We start from the raw sequence: 16,650 nt of genomic DNA on the forward strand, positions 1-16,650 counted from the left end.
AATACAAGAAATGGGGCACAGAAATCTATCCTGCCCTACAGGAAAGTAGAAGGGGAAGGGGATAAGAGAAGGGGTGGGTGAGAGTTAGAAGGGAGGGCAGACTAGGGGAAGGGATATTCAGAATGCACGCTATCTTGGGGTGGGGGGAGGGGTGAGATGGAGTGAAAATTTGGAACTAAAAATCTTGTAGAAGTAAATGTTGAAAACTAAAAGTAAATAATTTTTTTTAAAAAGTCCATTCCATAAATAAATAAATAATATAAAATAACTCTGATGGAGCAGCTAGATGGCGCAGTGCATAGAGCTCTGGCCTTGGAGTCAGGAGGACCTGAGTTCAAATCCAGCCTCAGACATATGACACTTACTAGCTGTGTGACCCTGGGCAAGTCACTTAACCCTTATTGCCTCACCAAAAGGCAAAAATAAATAAATAAAATAACATAACATAACATAAAATAACTCTGAGCTAGCTACCCCTTAACACCTATCAGAAATGACAAATGCTGGAAGGGATGAGGGAAAAATAGATACACTAATGAAATACTAGTGGAATACTGAACTGGTCCAACCATTCTGGAGGATCACAAGGAAGCCTCTGTCAGCCTTCATTCAGGATATTAGTAAATTAGAAATGATCATTTCCTAAGACAACAAATAAGAAACAAACCTTGAGGTTCATCTGTCACAACAGTCTCTTTCTTTTGGCGAATAAGTTTCCAAGCAGGTACAGATGGTGGTTTTGGTGGAGCTATAAGAGGACAAGACCTAGTTCTAGTCACCAGCATGGGATGGCTACGTACGTGGCAAAGTCCATGCTCTCTGAGCTTTTCAGCAGATTCTGTCTAAAAGATACAAGACAAAGATGACAAAGAGGATGAGGGCAAATGTACCCTTTGAACTCTGAATTAAATTCAGAACAAACTGAAGAAAATTTTATTATATCAGATATTGCTTGAAAAGGGTTAGACTTTGAAAATTGCTTTAGAAAATTTTATTATAATGGCATGCATTGCAACAAGATTTGAAATTTTTTTAGGTGGCTCAAATATTAACAGACCCATTTTGTAGATGAGGAAATTAAGGTTCAGTGAGGTTAGACAATTTGCTCGAGGTCACTATGACAGTGGGGGCCAACTAAGTCAATCAATTACCTCAACCCATTTAAAGTAACCAATACTCAAATCCAGGTCCCTGACTCCAAAGAATAATGTATTATAACATTAAAAAGTAACTATTACTTTTTTATAGCTAAAAAGTAGAGATAGCTGTCACTGCCCCATTTTAGGATACTCTAAATTTAGACAACTAACTGCTAGCGAAGGAGAAGCTCATCAATTGTGTCCTATTAAGAATTTCAAATTTCAATAGCATTGTCATGATAAATGTGACCAAATATGATTAGATATCCTAATCCTATTTTTAACCCTATTGAGCCTGACACACTAAGTAAAACTGAGTCACATTAGCAGGTATTCTTTATTGGTAGTATTTATCAAGCCACAGCCCTATGATGACAGAAATAGATATAAATATAGTACTTAAAATAGTACTATATCAAATGTAAAGCTAAAGTCATTAAAGTTCTCAGAGCACTTTTTAATAGGATGAATATGTTCTGGATATTTCATCATTCTACAGTTGTGTCTACACTGTAGAATGAGCACTGGAGCAAGAGGACCTAGATTCAATTCCTAACTCTGGTATTTATTCCCTGTGAGATCTTATACAAATCAATTTCCTTGAGTCTCAGGTATCTCATCTACAAAATGATAGGATTTGACTCAATGACTTCTGAAGTCTCTTACAACTCTAAATCTATAATCCTATGAATTTCCTCCTGTAATTTAAATGACGCATGTCAGTTGACATTCATTTCTTCCCTAAGTTATAGTTAATAACTCCCCCTATAACCTTCAGTCAACCCCATTGTCCCTAGAAGAAAATAAAATACAATCTTCTCTTTGGGGCATTTAAAGACTTTTCCAACCTTTCCTAAGTCAGACTAAATTACCTTGACTAATTAGATATATTAATTATATGGCTCCATGTTCTTTGTTTCTTGAACTTGGCATTTTATTTCCTATCCCTGTGCCTTTGTCTAACTACCCCCTCTATCTCAAATATAGTTAATCCTTACTTCTACCTCTTAGAAACTTTCGCTTCCCTCAAGACGCAGCTCTCTTATAAAATGCGTAACCAGCAACATGTAAAAAAGGGAAGAGTGATAACAAATAATCAATATAGTGATAATCAAATAATCAACAACTTGAATCAAATTCAAGTTAAGTCATTAAAGAGTAATTTCACTTGCCTAGTAGCAGAATTACTAGGCTGGTAGATCAGGTAAGTGCTGCAGAAAAATGACTGGACTCAAATTAGTTTTTAACTATAATCATCAACAATTAGATACAAGTGTAGACTTTCCCTATTATAGTGTCCCAGGTATAATAAATATGCAAATCAGTTTCGCAGATGACCCAAAACCTGGAAAGCAGAACTAAAACAATGGGTGACAGAGTCCATGTCCAACATGGCCCTTAGGCTAAAGTTTCAGGCTACATTAAATGAAGCATAAATGAAAGAGAAAAGTTGATCAATGTATTATATTTGTTACAGAAGATCCAGAAGCAAGTGAATAATGTTAGATAAAACCAAAGAAACCTACTACTGGTGTAAGGACTCATTATTCAATAAAAACTCATAGGAAAAGTAGAACACAATATGGCAGAAATTAGTACGTCAACCATAATATGCTCCAAATTAACATATAACCTATCTATATAAAACCTATCTATCACATCACAAACAAATTTCAAGAGCAAAGAAGGTGATACCTTTCACAACTACATATGGGAGAAGACTTCTTGAGGGAAAGAGAGGATCACAGGAAAAAAATGGACAATTTTTATTATATAAAATTGAAAAGGTTTTTCATAAAAAATTTCATGCTGTTAAAATCAGAAGGGGAAAACGACAATGGAAAATCTTTGCAGCATATTTCTCTGATAAAGGTCTAATATTTAAAATATACAGAGTACTAATTCAAATATATAACAACAGCCATTCCCTAATGGATGAATTTTTAGTCACAAGACATTAATTAGCATTTTTCAAAAGAAAAGAAAGCTATTAAGAATGACATAAAATATCCCAAATCATTAATAATAAGACAAATGAAAATTTAAACTGTAGTTCTACCTCATACCCATAAGATTGACAAGGATGACAAAAAAAGAAATAGGACAATTGTTGAAAGAAATTTGGTAAGAGAGGTATAGTAATACATTGTTATTTTCATTCAGTTTTATTTTATTTTGTTCCATGTTCTGTTCTTCCTATCTCTTCTCCCTTACCCATTAAGAATGAAAGAAAAATAAAAATATGTATAGTGAAGCAAAACAAATCCCTGCATTAACCATGTCAAAAAAAAATGCTTCAATTTGCATGGTGAGTCCATCATCTCTCTATCTGAACTAAGATAGCATGTTTTATCATGAGTACCCAGGAATTGTGACTGGTACCATTATATTGATCAGAGTTCCTGAGTTTTTCAAAGTTTTTTGTCATTATAGCATTGTTGCTATTATATAAATTGTTTTCCAGGATCTACTGATCTCTTTGCTTTAGTTTATATAATTCTTCTCAGGTTTTCTAAAAAACATCCCCCTTCATCATTTCTTACAACACAACAGCATTCCATCACAATCATTTATGATACTATGTTTAGCCAACCCCCCAAATGACAGTCATTCTCTGTCTCCAATTCTTTGCCAACATGAAAAGAGCTGTAACAATTATTTTTGTACATATGGGTCCTTCATCTTCTTTGTTTGATCTCTTTGGGGTGCAGATCTAGCAATGATACTACTAGATCAAAGAGTATGTATGGTTTAATAGTTTTGGGGATATAGTTCCAAATTGCTTTCAGATTGGCTAGATGTATTCACAGCTCCCCCAACAATGCATTAATGTACATGTTTTCCCACAGCCCTTCTGGCATTTGTCATTTGCCTTTTTTTTGTCAACTTTGCAATCTGATAGATGTGAGATTGTACCTCAGATTTTTTTAAAATTTATAATTCTTTAATTATTAATAATTTAGAACATTATTCATATCCTTAGGTCACTTACCAAGTCAGTTCTCTACATATATTTGAAAGTTATCAGTGGTTTTTCCCCAAAAATTCTTGCTTCTCATCTAATTTTAGCTGCATTTGGATTTGTTTTAAACTTTTAAATTTTACATAATCAAAATTGTCCATTTTACCCCCGTTAACCTCTCTATCTCATTTGGTAATGAACTCTCATCCCCTACACATGGATCTCCACTGTCCTTCATTCTCCTCTAATTTGTTTATAGATTTCATCTGTATATCATCATATCTCTGCAAAAAGAGAGAGTTTTATTATCTCATTGCCCATTCTGAGTCCTCAATTTTCTTTTTCTTCTCTTATTGCTATTGCTAGGATTTCCAATATAATATTGAATAATATTTATGATAGTGGGTATCCTTATTTCACACCTGATTTTACTGGGAAGGCTTCTAGCTTATCCCCATTACAAATAATACTTGCTAATAATTTTAGGTAAATGCTTCCTATCAATTTAAAGAAAAACCCATTTATACCTATACTTTCAAGTGTTTTTAATAGAAATGAATGTTGTATTTTATCAAAAGATTTTTCTGCATCTATTGATATAATCACATGATTTTGTTACTTTTATTATTGATATAGTCAATTATATTAATAATTTCCCTTCTGTTAAACCATCCTTGTATTCCTGGTATAAATCCCACTTGGTCACAACGTACACTCTTTGTAATATTTTGTTGTAATCTCCTACCTAGAATCCTAGTCAGGATTTTCATATCCATATTCATTAATGAAATTGATCTATAATTTTCTTTCTCTGTTTTTAGTTTTCCTGGTCTACGTATCAATATCATATTTGTTTCATAAAACGAGTTTGGTAGGATCCCTTCTTTACCTATTCTTCCAAATTATTTATTTAACATTGGGATTAATTGGTCTTTAAATTTTTGTATTCCAAATTATTTATTCAACATTGGGATTAATTGGTCTTTAAATTTTTGATAGAATGCACCATGTGGTCATAGTGCTTTTTTTCTTAGGAAGTTCATTTACGGCTTGTTCAATTTCTTTTTCTAAAACAGGTCTATTTAGATATTCCATTTCCTCTTCTGCTAATCTAAGTTTATATTTTTGTAAATATTGTTCTATTTCACTTAAATTGTTAAATTTATTGGCATAAAATTGGGCAAAATTAGCACTTACTCTTAATCATGCCACGGTTTAATGTTATCCTTCTTTGTTTTGGTACCACACAATGTAGTTGTACAGAATTAACATCATGCCTCAGAAAGGCAGTATAATGCAATGGAAAGGGCATGAGTCTTGAAATCAGGAGACCTGGGCTTGAGTACTGGCTCTGCCACTTATTATCTATCTGTACCTCTCAGGGTTTCAGTTTCATCATTTGTAAAACAAAATAACTGGCTAGATGACCTCTAAGGTTCTTTCTCATCTATAAATCCTATTATTCCAGCAACAAGGTAGTGAGGGAAGAAAGAGGTAGCAACAGCCTGAGAGAGCAGCAGAGATGATTATATTTTGCAACAAGGCACTTCATCCAGAAGGCAAATTTAAATGCAAATTGTAAATTGTACATCGAATAGACACTACATTGGGGCATCTCCATTTCAACCTAATTTGTATTCAATATTTATAGAAGTTCTTTCTAACCACGCAAAACAAATATTCATAGATTCTATTTGTCCTATTAACTACCAGAGGACTCAGTATACAGCCTTTTAGGGATAAAAAAATCTAGATGCCAAAAAAAATAATAATAACAAGCAAAGTAACATAAAGTAACATAACTTTCCCCAAGGACAATAGGCTTTTTTGCTTAGGATTTGGAGAGTAATCCTAATTGTAAGCCAGTTTAATAAAACATTTCCATTTTATAGATGAGGTAATTAAGATTTAGGTGAGTGAATCAACTGATTTGGCCAAAGTCTCACCATGAATTAGGGGCAAAATTCGATATTGTATCCTGAATTTCCATATGTCCAGTTCTCCTTGTTCTCCACTACATGAAGCTGAAACATTAGGATTTAAAATATAATCAAACTATAGTGAGTCTACTACTCGCTTACCATCTTCTCTAGTGTAAAGATCTTCTTTTCAAACAAATTCAGAGGCATAAAAGTAGCATATACCACCATTTGAGGTAACTGTGGAACAAACGGTTGAATTCCTCCTGATACTCCAACTAAAAAAAAAAATCACATAATAATTAATACGGTAAAACTACATCATCATATCTGGTTCAAATTTGCATCTAAATATATCTTAGCTCATGAGAAATTGAGGGGAGGGATAATACTTAGAAATTAACATTAAGCTGCAAATAATGTAAGTTTATTTTACATAATGCTTCATAATTCTGACCTCCATGGTAACGTCATAAATACCTTAAAGCACTTTCACTATACTTTACATTACAGTGATAGGCATTGTTAAATCTTTCTTTAACTACCACCCCAAAATGTGCTTAATGTTGGAGGAAGCCCCAGGAGTCATGACTGTGATACTGGAAATTACCTTGGCTGTCATACATAAAACCTCTATTTAGTTTCATAAGGGAAAAAAAAGCCCTGATATAAATGTAATTCTTATTGTGAATGCCTTTTAAGAAACAATGCATAAATAGGAGAGTTAACAATAATCAGTGAAGATAGAATTTATTCTTAAAATGTAATTTCTTCATTTTTACATATGTATTATATTTTTGTTATTTATACAATAAAACATCACTAATATACTAATATCATTTTACACTGATAAAATTACATCTGACTTAAATTTTCTACAGTAGATCAGTGTGAGGTTAAGAGAATCATTACTAGGAAAAAAGTTTTTTCCCTTTTCTTTTTCATTTAAATTCTATTCTTCTTTTTTAATGAATTCTTAAGCACCATCATATAAACTTTCTGTGGCTCCCCATTGTCTATCAAATAGTCTAAAATCTTCACTCAACAATTCAATATTCCCTTCAGTCTGACTACAAAAATATTCCCTCCTACTCTTCACTATTTATTTGTTACTTTTCCCATGCAATTTCTTCTACCCACAATTAAACCGCCCATGATTTACCTTTAGCAGTTGGAATCCTCCCCACTTTCAAGGCCCAGTTCAAATGCTACCTCCTCTATTTAGTTTTCCCTGATCCTCCAAGCCAGAAATCATCCACTCCTCTGACTTTTCATACTTCTTTGTGTGTGCCTTTCTTACTTATTTTCATACTCTGTTTTATCATGTCCATTTGTTGAAAGGCTTTATAACTCTTTTCGCACCTAGTATAGTACCTTGCATGTTATTGCTTAGTCATTTTCAGTCCGTTCTGGCCAGAGACACTTACCAGCTGGGCAAGTCACTTAACCCTGTTTGCCTAGCTCCTTATCTGAAAAATGAGCTGGAAAAGAAAATGGCAAACCATTCTAACATCCTTGCCAAGAAAACCCCAAATGGGGTCACAGAGAGTTGGATGTGTATGAAACAACATTGCCAATAAGATATATCAAAAAATTGAACACGATATCTAGAGATATACTGGGTTCCTCTTCATAGGAAATCTTGAAAATGAAGGATCACCACTTGTCAGAGATGTTGTAAAGAGAAAAATTCTTCTTCAGGTATAGTTGGATTAAATGTCAAATCAAGTTCCTTCCAACTCTACAATTCATGGATTCTGAATTTAATTTTAATGTTATAGAGCCTTCTGATTAAAAGGGATCTCAGTGGTTATATCTTCCAACTCCTACCTAAAGCATGAATCTTGCCCATAACAGCCCTCATAAGTGATTACCTAGCTTCGTCTAAAAAGCTCCAATAATGAGTTCTCTCAGGTAAGCTCATTTCACTTTTGGCCAGGTGTGATTGTTTAAAAAAGGTTGTGTTGTTTGTTTGTTTTTTTCCTTATTTTGACCTCTAGATTTGTTCTCCAATAGTTCATGTTGCTTCTAGTTCTGTTTTCTAGAATAAAAATCCCCCACCAAATCTAATTTCTTTATTTCCTTTCCACATGACAAATTTTTAAATCATAGGCCATCTATACCTTCTCTTCTACAGGCTAAGCATTCTCAGTTCTTCAAATGATCCTCATCTGTCAAAGGTTTAATTCCATGATTTATTCTCTGAATACGATCCAATTGGTCACTATTCTTCCTAACATGTAATACCTAGAACTATATGTAATATTCCCAATGACATTTGTTAGGAAAAGTATAAAGGAGATGATGGTTCAAGTATAGGTTCTAGGGGCAGCTAGGTGGCCCAGTGGATACAGCACTGCCCCTGGATTCAGGAGGACCTGAGTTCAAATCCAGCTTCAGACACATAACACCTACTAGCTGTGTTACCTTAGGCAAGTCACTTAACCCCACTGCCTAGCCCCACCCCCCCAAAAAAATCAAGTATAGGTTCTACTTGAAATTCCTTCCAGTCCTGAGATCCTATGAGAAAATGGACTGCCCATTGCAGAGTACTCTGAAACTATCAACTCCCCACAGCATATTGATTCTTTAATAAATTAATCCTTATAAGCCACTCCCATATCCCATAGCCCTGCTAGGTCACTGTTTAATTTAATATAATGAATTTTACAATAAATGAATATTGAATTAAATCAGTGAACATTAATTATCATTATTTAGGAAAGATGAAAATTCTGATTATTTGACTTGATTTTGTTCTGGATAGGTGAACATTTACTGGGAATATGTTAGGAATTTTTTCCTTATATTTAACCCAAATTTGCCCTGCCTTCAGACAGAAATCTAAATTGGTATATAGCTAGAGTATAGGATAAGAAGGAACACCGCTCATTCCTTTGATGCAAATCTGCAGGTGTATCATGTTTGAAATTCACAGATATGTTATGAACTGATAAAAGGTTTAAAATAGTGACTGAGACAATCCTAAAGTGATGATACATTATATTACATACCTCACACAAATAGCACATTTAAAAACCAGACAAACATACACTGAATATTCTTCATGGGTAGTTTAATATTTGGGAGTTGGCTTGCTTTTTTTTTCAGCTTAAAAATTACTTGTTACATATTTGGTCAGCAATTGAAATTATTTTCTTTATTAAAAACCATATTTAAAAAGGGAGATTTACAAGTACAAACATGGGAATATAAATTAAATATTACTAGTCACAAAATAGGTGCTAAATGAGTTACTTTTTTAAAAATTCAATATTTAGGGTTTCATTAACTATAAACTGGCATCTTCTACAAATACAAAATATTTCCAGCTTGATAAAGGCAAATTTTATAAATTTCTAAAAACCTTTTGGTCAACCTCACATGTGTGTTATACACAGGCAAGGTTATTTTGTCTAAAATTGAATATGGCACATTTTTTAAAATAATAATCACTATTCTTACTGATGGAAGACTAGTTCACACCATCCCAACGAGTTAGATAGTACAATAACCAATCATTCTGTGAAAGCTCGGCCAATTTTATCTTCATCTTTGTATTCCAAGTTTCTAGTATTGCAGGCATGGAGTAGGCACTTGATAAATGATTGAACTGAATTTTACAAACAAGAAAACTGAGACCCAAGAGTGGTTAAATGATTTTCTCAAGGTCATCTACTTAATGGCAGAACTATGAAGTTATGTGCTTTTGAATAGCTATTAGATGATTAACTTGCATGATAGTTATGGTGTTTACTCAGGATAGTATCAATCACTTCTTTGAAAGCGCATCTGATGAAAAAAGTAAAGCTATGTATAGCCATATGAAAAAATGCTCTAAATCACTACTGATTAGAGAAATACAAATTAAAACTACTCTGAGGTGCCACATCATATCACATCACATCACATCAGTTTGGCTAATATGATAGAACAGGAAAAAAACAAATGTTGGAGAAGATGTGGGAAAATTGAGACACTGATGATTGTTGGGTCGAGTTGTGAACTGATCCAACCATTCTGGAGAACAATTTGGAACTATGCCCAAAGGGTAAAAACACTGTGCATACCCTTTGATCCAGCAATGCCACTACTACATCTGTATTGCAAACTGATCATAAAAAGGGGAAAAGGACCTACACATACAAAAATATTTATACCAGCTCTTTTTGTGGTGGCAAAGAATTGAAAATTGAGGGAATGCCCATCAATTGGAGAATGACTGAACAAGTCGTGAAATGTTATAATGGAATACTATTGTGCTATAAGAAATGATGAGCAGGAGGATTTCAGAAAAACCTGGAAAGACTTACATGAACTGAGTTGAGTGAGATGAACAGAATCAGGAGAACACTATACACAGTACAACACATTGCAACATTGTGCAATGATCATCTGTGACTGACTTAGCTCTTCTCAGCAATGTAATGATCCAAGACAATTCCAAAAGACTCATGACAAAAAATGCTATCCACATCCAGAGAAAGAACTATGGAGTCTGAATGCTAATTGAAACAGACTATTTTTGCTTTTTTGTTGTTTTTTTCCATTCTGGCTTTTCCGTTTTGTTCTGTTTTCTTCTTTTACAACATGACTATGTGGAAATATGTTTACATGATTACACATGTATAATCTATATTATAATGCTTGCCATCTTGGGGAGAAGGAAGGAAAGGGAGGGAGGGAGAAAAAAATTGGAACTCAAAATGTTATAAAAAGTGAATGTTGAAAACTATCTTTACATGTAATTGGAAAAATAAGATATTGTTTATATATAGAAAAGAAAACACATCTGAAAACTGTTCTTGGGTATATAATGTCAGAGTATTTTTACCTGAGTATGTACAGTTTTGCCTCATCCTTATATTTTATGTGCTTTCGTTCAGGTATTACCCCAAAACACAGGACCTGAATTTATATGCTGCTTTGCCAATTTCTCATGTGAAAAAGTATTTTACTCAAATAGCAATTACTGTAGAAAATAACAGAGCCTAAAGCTGTGACACATAGTGTAGATGGACTCTGAAATACTATTATTACAGGGCCATAACAAATTATTAGAGCATATAAATCATGAATGAATAAAACTATTATCATTGAAACAAGTGAATTTGACATATTGAGGAAACTTCGATGAAAATTAAGATACTTCTTAGTAATAGTAAAATTCTGAAAATATGGTTGCAAAGAGCCAACTAGGAAACCTAAGGTGGTAGGTTATTGCTGTGCCAATTACTAGTCTATTTATATATTAAATTGCAGGATAAAAAAAAAAGGAAAGATTTAATCAGTTCGGATTTTTGTCAAGGTCAAGATGGTTGAAAAGGTTTCCTACACTGGATTATACTTGTTTTCCCATTATTTTAACACGCCATCAGTCAATTTCAGGATAAACAAAGAACAGCACATTAAATGAACTTTGGATCTATGACTTCTCCAAATGCTTAAAATAGTAGCTACAGTAAATTTACTGCTTTAATAGGACCAATAAGACAAAGAGCAGAAAGATATCTCATTCCTTTAGGGGGGACGGCATCAGTATAGCACCTTCATTAAAAATAAAACTGGTTTAATAAGCCTTATAATTGATAATTAATCCAAAGGTCCTGTTTAAGCCATTTACTCCCAAATCTTAGAAAATATTTTTCATATGGACTATTAGACTAAAAAGCAAAATAAACTTAGAAAACAATGTTTTTTAGGTCAGCTATTCCTTTTCTTTTTTTTAATTTTTCTTTTTTTAATTGTTTTTTTCATATGCTTTAGAGTTGAAAATTTTTCTCCCTTTTTCTCCCCCCCACCCTCCCCAAGATGGCACACAATCTGACACAGGCTTTACATTTACATACCCATTAAACATATTTTCACATTAGTGAAGTTGTAAGTAAAAATTAAAACCAATAGGAGGAACCATCAGAAAGATGAAACAAAACTCAACAGAAGGTAAATATAAGTGATAGTGATTCGACTTCCATAGTTCTTTCTTTGGATGTGGACAACATTTTCCAACCTGAGGCCTCTGGAGATGTCTTAGATCCTCGTAATGCTGAGAAGGATTCAGTTTAACATTCCTTAGTCATTGCATAACGTGGCTGCTATTGTGTACAAAGTCCTTTTGGTTCTGCTCATTTCACTCAGCATCAGACCATATAAGTCTTTCCAGGTTTTTCTGAAGTCATCCTGTTCATCATTTCTTAGAGCACAATAGTATTCCATTACATCCATATACCACAACTTGCTCAGCCATTCCCCAGTTGATGGTCATTCCCTCAATTTCCAATTCTTTGCCACCACAAAAAGAGCTGCTATAAGTATTTTTGTACATGTGGGTCCTTTTCCCATTTGTTTCATCTCTTTGGGATATAGCCCTAGAAGTGCTATTGCTGGATCAAAGGGTATGCACATTTTTGTAGCCCTTTGGGCATAGTTACAAATTGCTCTCCAAAATGGTTGGATTATTTCACAACTCCACCAACAATGCATTAGCGTTCCAATTTTCCCACATCCTCTCCAACATTTATCATTTTCCTGTTTTGTCATGTTGGCCAATCTGATAGGTGTGATGTGGTACCTCAGAGTTGTTTTGATTTGCATTTCTCTAATCAATAACGATTTAGAACATTTTTTCATATGACTATAGATGGCTTTAATTTCTTCATCTGAGAACTGTCTGTTCATATCCTTTGACCATTTATCAATTGGGGAATGGCTTGTGTTCTTATAAATTTGTCTTAATTCTCTATATATTTTAGAAATGAGGCCTTTATCAGAAAGACTGGTTGTAAAAATTCTTTCCCAATTTTCTACCTTCCTTCTAATCTTAGTTGCATTGGCTTTGTTTGTGCAAAAACTTTTCAATTTAATGTAATCAAAATTATCCATTTTGCTTTTCATATGTTCTCTATCTCCTGTTTGGTCATGAATTCTTCTCTTCTCCATAGATCTGATAGGTAAACTATTCCTTGTTCTCCCAGTTTACTTATGGTATCAGCCTTTATATCTAAGTCCTGAACCCATTTTGACTTTATTTAGGTATATGGTGTGAGATTTGGTCTTATGCCTAGTTTCTGCCATACTCCTTTCCAGTTTTCCCAGCAGTTTTTTTCAAAGAGTGGGTTCTTATCCCAGATTCTGTGGTCTTTGGGTTTATCAAATAATAGATTACTATAGTCACTGACTACTGTGTCTTGCATATTTAACCTATTCCACTGATCCACCTCCCTATTTCTTAGCCAGTAGCAAGCAGTTTTGATGATTTCAGCTATTCCTTTTCATTGCAGCTTATGATTTGTGCATGGCCTTTGAATTACTCAGAGTTCATTATTTGCTTGGCCTAAATAAAATGTGTGGATGATCAACTAAAGTAAATGATGTGAATGCTGTAGCAACATTACCCCTCTTCTAATTCAGATTTAACTTTCTGAGTATTAAAGAACTGAGGAAGTCAACAGTTTTTCATTAATAATATATCCTCACAAACAGACTGAATTTGGACACAGAGTCTCTCTTACGATGTCAGAGTTTACAAAAGTTCTACTATAAATATAACAAAATGTAGGTCAATGGGAAAGCCAAGATGGCGGAGTAAGAGGTAAGTTACTCTTACCCTCCTGTATTAACCTCTGAAAACCCAGAAAATATCGCCCAAGGAAAAACCCTGGGCAGCAGTCCTGTAGCCCAGGTAGCTTGAAGGATTAACAGGAAAGGCCCCTCTTGCCCCAGGGGAAGGGAAGCAGGCATCCCAGCAAGCTAGCTGAAAGCCCTCAGCATACTGGGAGGAAATCCTGAAACCCAGGTGGTGGAGCAGGCAAACACCAACACCTGGAGTACCTCAGTGAGGGCAAGGGAACTGGTGGAAACCAGGTGCCTCAGCTTTCTACAGCAACCCAGTCTCCCAGTGCCTCAGCAAAAGCAGTTCTTACAGGAAGTTTTATATCTCTAAATGCTTACATGAATAAAATAGAAAAAGAGGAGATCAATGAATTGGGCATACAACTAAAAAAACTAGAAAAAGAACAAATTAAAAATCCTCAATTAAACACCAAATTAGAAATATTGAAAACCAAAGGAAAATTAATAAAATTGAAATTAAGAAAGCTATTAAACTAATAAATAAAACTAAGAGCTGGTTTTATGAAAAAAACAATAAAATAGATAAACCTTTGGTTAATTTAATAAAAAAAAAAAAAGAAGAAAACCAAATTAAGTATCAAAATGAAAAGGTGAACACCACCAAGGAAGAGGAAATTAAAACAATAATTAGGAATTATTTTGCCCAACTGTATGCCAAAATTTGACAATCTTAGTGAAATGGATAAATATTTAGAAAAATATAAATTGCCCAGATTAACAGAAGAGGAAGTAAAATACTTAAATAACCCCATCTCAGAAAAAGAAATTGAACAAGCCATTGATGAACTCCCTAGGAAAAAATCTCCAGGGCCAGATGGATTTACAAGCAAATTCTATCAAACATTTAAAGAACAATTAATTCCAATACTATATACAGTAATTTGGAAAATAGGTGAAGAAAGAGTCTTACCAAATTCTTTCTATGATACAAATATGGTGCTGATACTTAAACCAGGAAGAGTCAAAACAGAAAAGAAAATTATAGACCAATTTCCTAATGAATATAGATGCAAAAATTTAAAAAAATATTAGCAAATAGATTACAGCAACTTATCACAAGAATAATACACTATGACCAGGTAGGATTTATACCAGGAATGCAGGGCTGGTTCAATATTAGGAAAACTATCAGCATAATTGATCATATCAACAAAAAACAACAGAAACCACATGATCATCTCAATAGATGCAGAAAAAGCTTTTGACAAAAAAACACCCATTCCTATTAAAAACACTAGAAGCATAGGTATAAATGGAGTCTTCCTTAAAATAATAAATAGCATCTACCTAAAACCTTCAGCAGCATATGTAATGGGGACAAGCTAGAAGCATTTCCAATAAGACTGGGGTGAAACAAGGATGTCCATTATCAACCACTGTTTCAATATCATACTGGAAACATTAGCTTTAGCAATAAGAGAAGAAAAAGAAATTGAAGGTATTAGAATAGGCAAAGAAGAAACAAAGCTATCACTCTTTGCAGATGACATGATGATATACTTAGAGAATCCTAGAGAATCAAGTAAAAAACTACTTGAAATAATAAACAACTTTAGCAAAGTTGCAGGCTATAAAATAAACCCACATAAATCATGGCATTTCTATATATTACCAACAAAGCCCAACAGCAAGAGATAGAAAGAGAAATTCCATTTAAACTTACTGTAGACATTATAAAATATTTAGGAGTCTACCTCTCAAAACAAACCCAGGAACTCTATGAACACAATTACAAAACACTTTTCACACAAATAAAGTCAGATCTAAATAATTGGAAAAACATCAGTTGCTCATGGGTAGGCCGAGCTAATATAATAAAAATGACAATTCTACCTAAGCTAATTTACTTATTCAGTGCCATACCAATCAAACTACCAAAAAATTATTTTATAGAGTTAGAAAAAATAATAACAAGATTCATTTGGAAAACAAAAGGTCCAGAATATCAAAGGAACTAATGAAAAGAAATGCAGGGGAAGGTGGCCTAGCATTCCAGATCTTAAATTGTATTATAAAGCAGCAATCATCAAAACTGCTTGGTACTGGCTAAGAAATAGAGGTGGATCAGTGGAATAGGTTAAATATGCAAGACACAGTAGTCAATGACTATAGTAATCTATTATTTGATAAACCCAAAGACCCAGCTTCTGGGATAAGAACCACTCTTTGAAAAAAACTGCTGGGAAAACTGGAAAAGAGTATGGCAGAAACTAGGCATAGACCCAAAATCTCACACCATATACCAAAATAAAGTCAAAATGGGTTCATGATTTAGATATAAAGGCTGATACTGTAATAAACTGGGAGAGCAAGAATAGTTTACCTATCAGATTATGGAGAACAGAAGAATTCATGACTAAACAGGATGATAGAGAACATTATGAAAAGCAAAATGGATAACTTTGATTACATTAAATTAAAAAGATTTTGCACAAAGCCAATGAAATCAATGTTAGATGGAAGGCAGAAAATTGGGAAAGAATTTTTATAACCAATCTCTCTGATAAGGGCCTCACTTCTAAAATATATGGAGAATTAAGTCAAATCTATAAGAATACAAGTCATTCCCCAATTGATAAATGATCAAAGGTTATGAACAGGTAGTTCTCAGATGAAGAGATTAAAGCCATCTATAGACATATGAAAAAATTCTCTAAATCACTACTGATTAGAGAAATGCAAATCAAAAACAACTCTGAGGTACCACATCACACCTATCAGATTGGCCAACATGACAAAACAGGAAAATGATAAATGGGTAAGAAGATGTGGGAAAATTCGAACACTATTCCACTGTTGGCAGAGTTACGAAATGATCCAACCATTTTGGAGAGCAATTTGTAACTATGCCCAAAGGGCTATAAAAATGTGCATACCATTTGACCCAGCAATAGCACTTCTAGGGCCATATCCCAGAGAGATCATACAAATGGGAAAAGGAACTACATGCACAAAAATACTTATAGCAGCTCTTTTTGTGGTGGCAAAGAATTAGAAA

General features: G+C 33.7%; 1 protein-coding gene across 3 annotated transcripts in view; it reads right to left on the reverse strand.

The window, feature by feature from the left end:
• The window catches only part of ADGB (androglobin), a 196,138-nt gene that overhangs the window by 121,934 nt on the left and 57,554 nt on the right, over positions 1 to 16,650 (reverse strand). For all 3 annotated transcript variants that reach the window (XM_020986568.2, XM_078155080.1, XM_020986567.2), the window contains exons 10-11: positions 6,183 to 6,298; positions 668 to 842 (exon numbers count right to left, since the gene is read on the reverse strand). In XM_020986568.2, coding sequence (XP_020842227.1) covers positions 668 to 842; positions 6,183 to 6,298 — 291 coding nt within the window. The remainder of the gene's footprint in view (positions 1 to 667; positions 843 to 6,182; positions 6,299 to 16,650) is intronic.

The sequence above is a fragment of the Phascolarctos cinereus genome, unplaced genomic scaffold, assembly GCF_003287225.1.
Source record: "Phascolarctos cinereus isolate Bilbo 61053 unplaced genomic scaffold, phaCin_HiC Scaffold_5;HRSCAF=322, whole genome shotgun sequence".
NCBI classification, from domain to species: Eukaryota; Metazoa; Chordata; class Mammalia; order Diprotodontia; family Phascolarctidae; genus Phascolarctos; species Phascolarctos cinereus.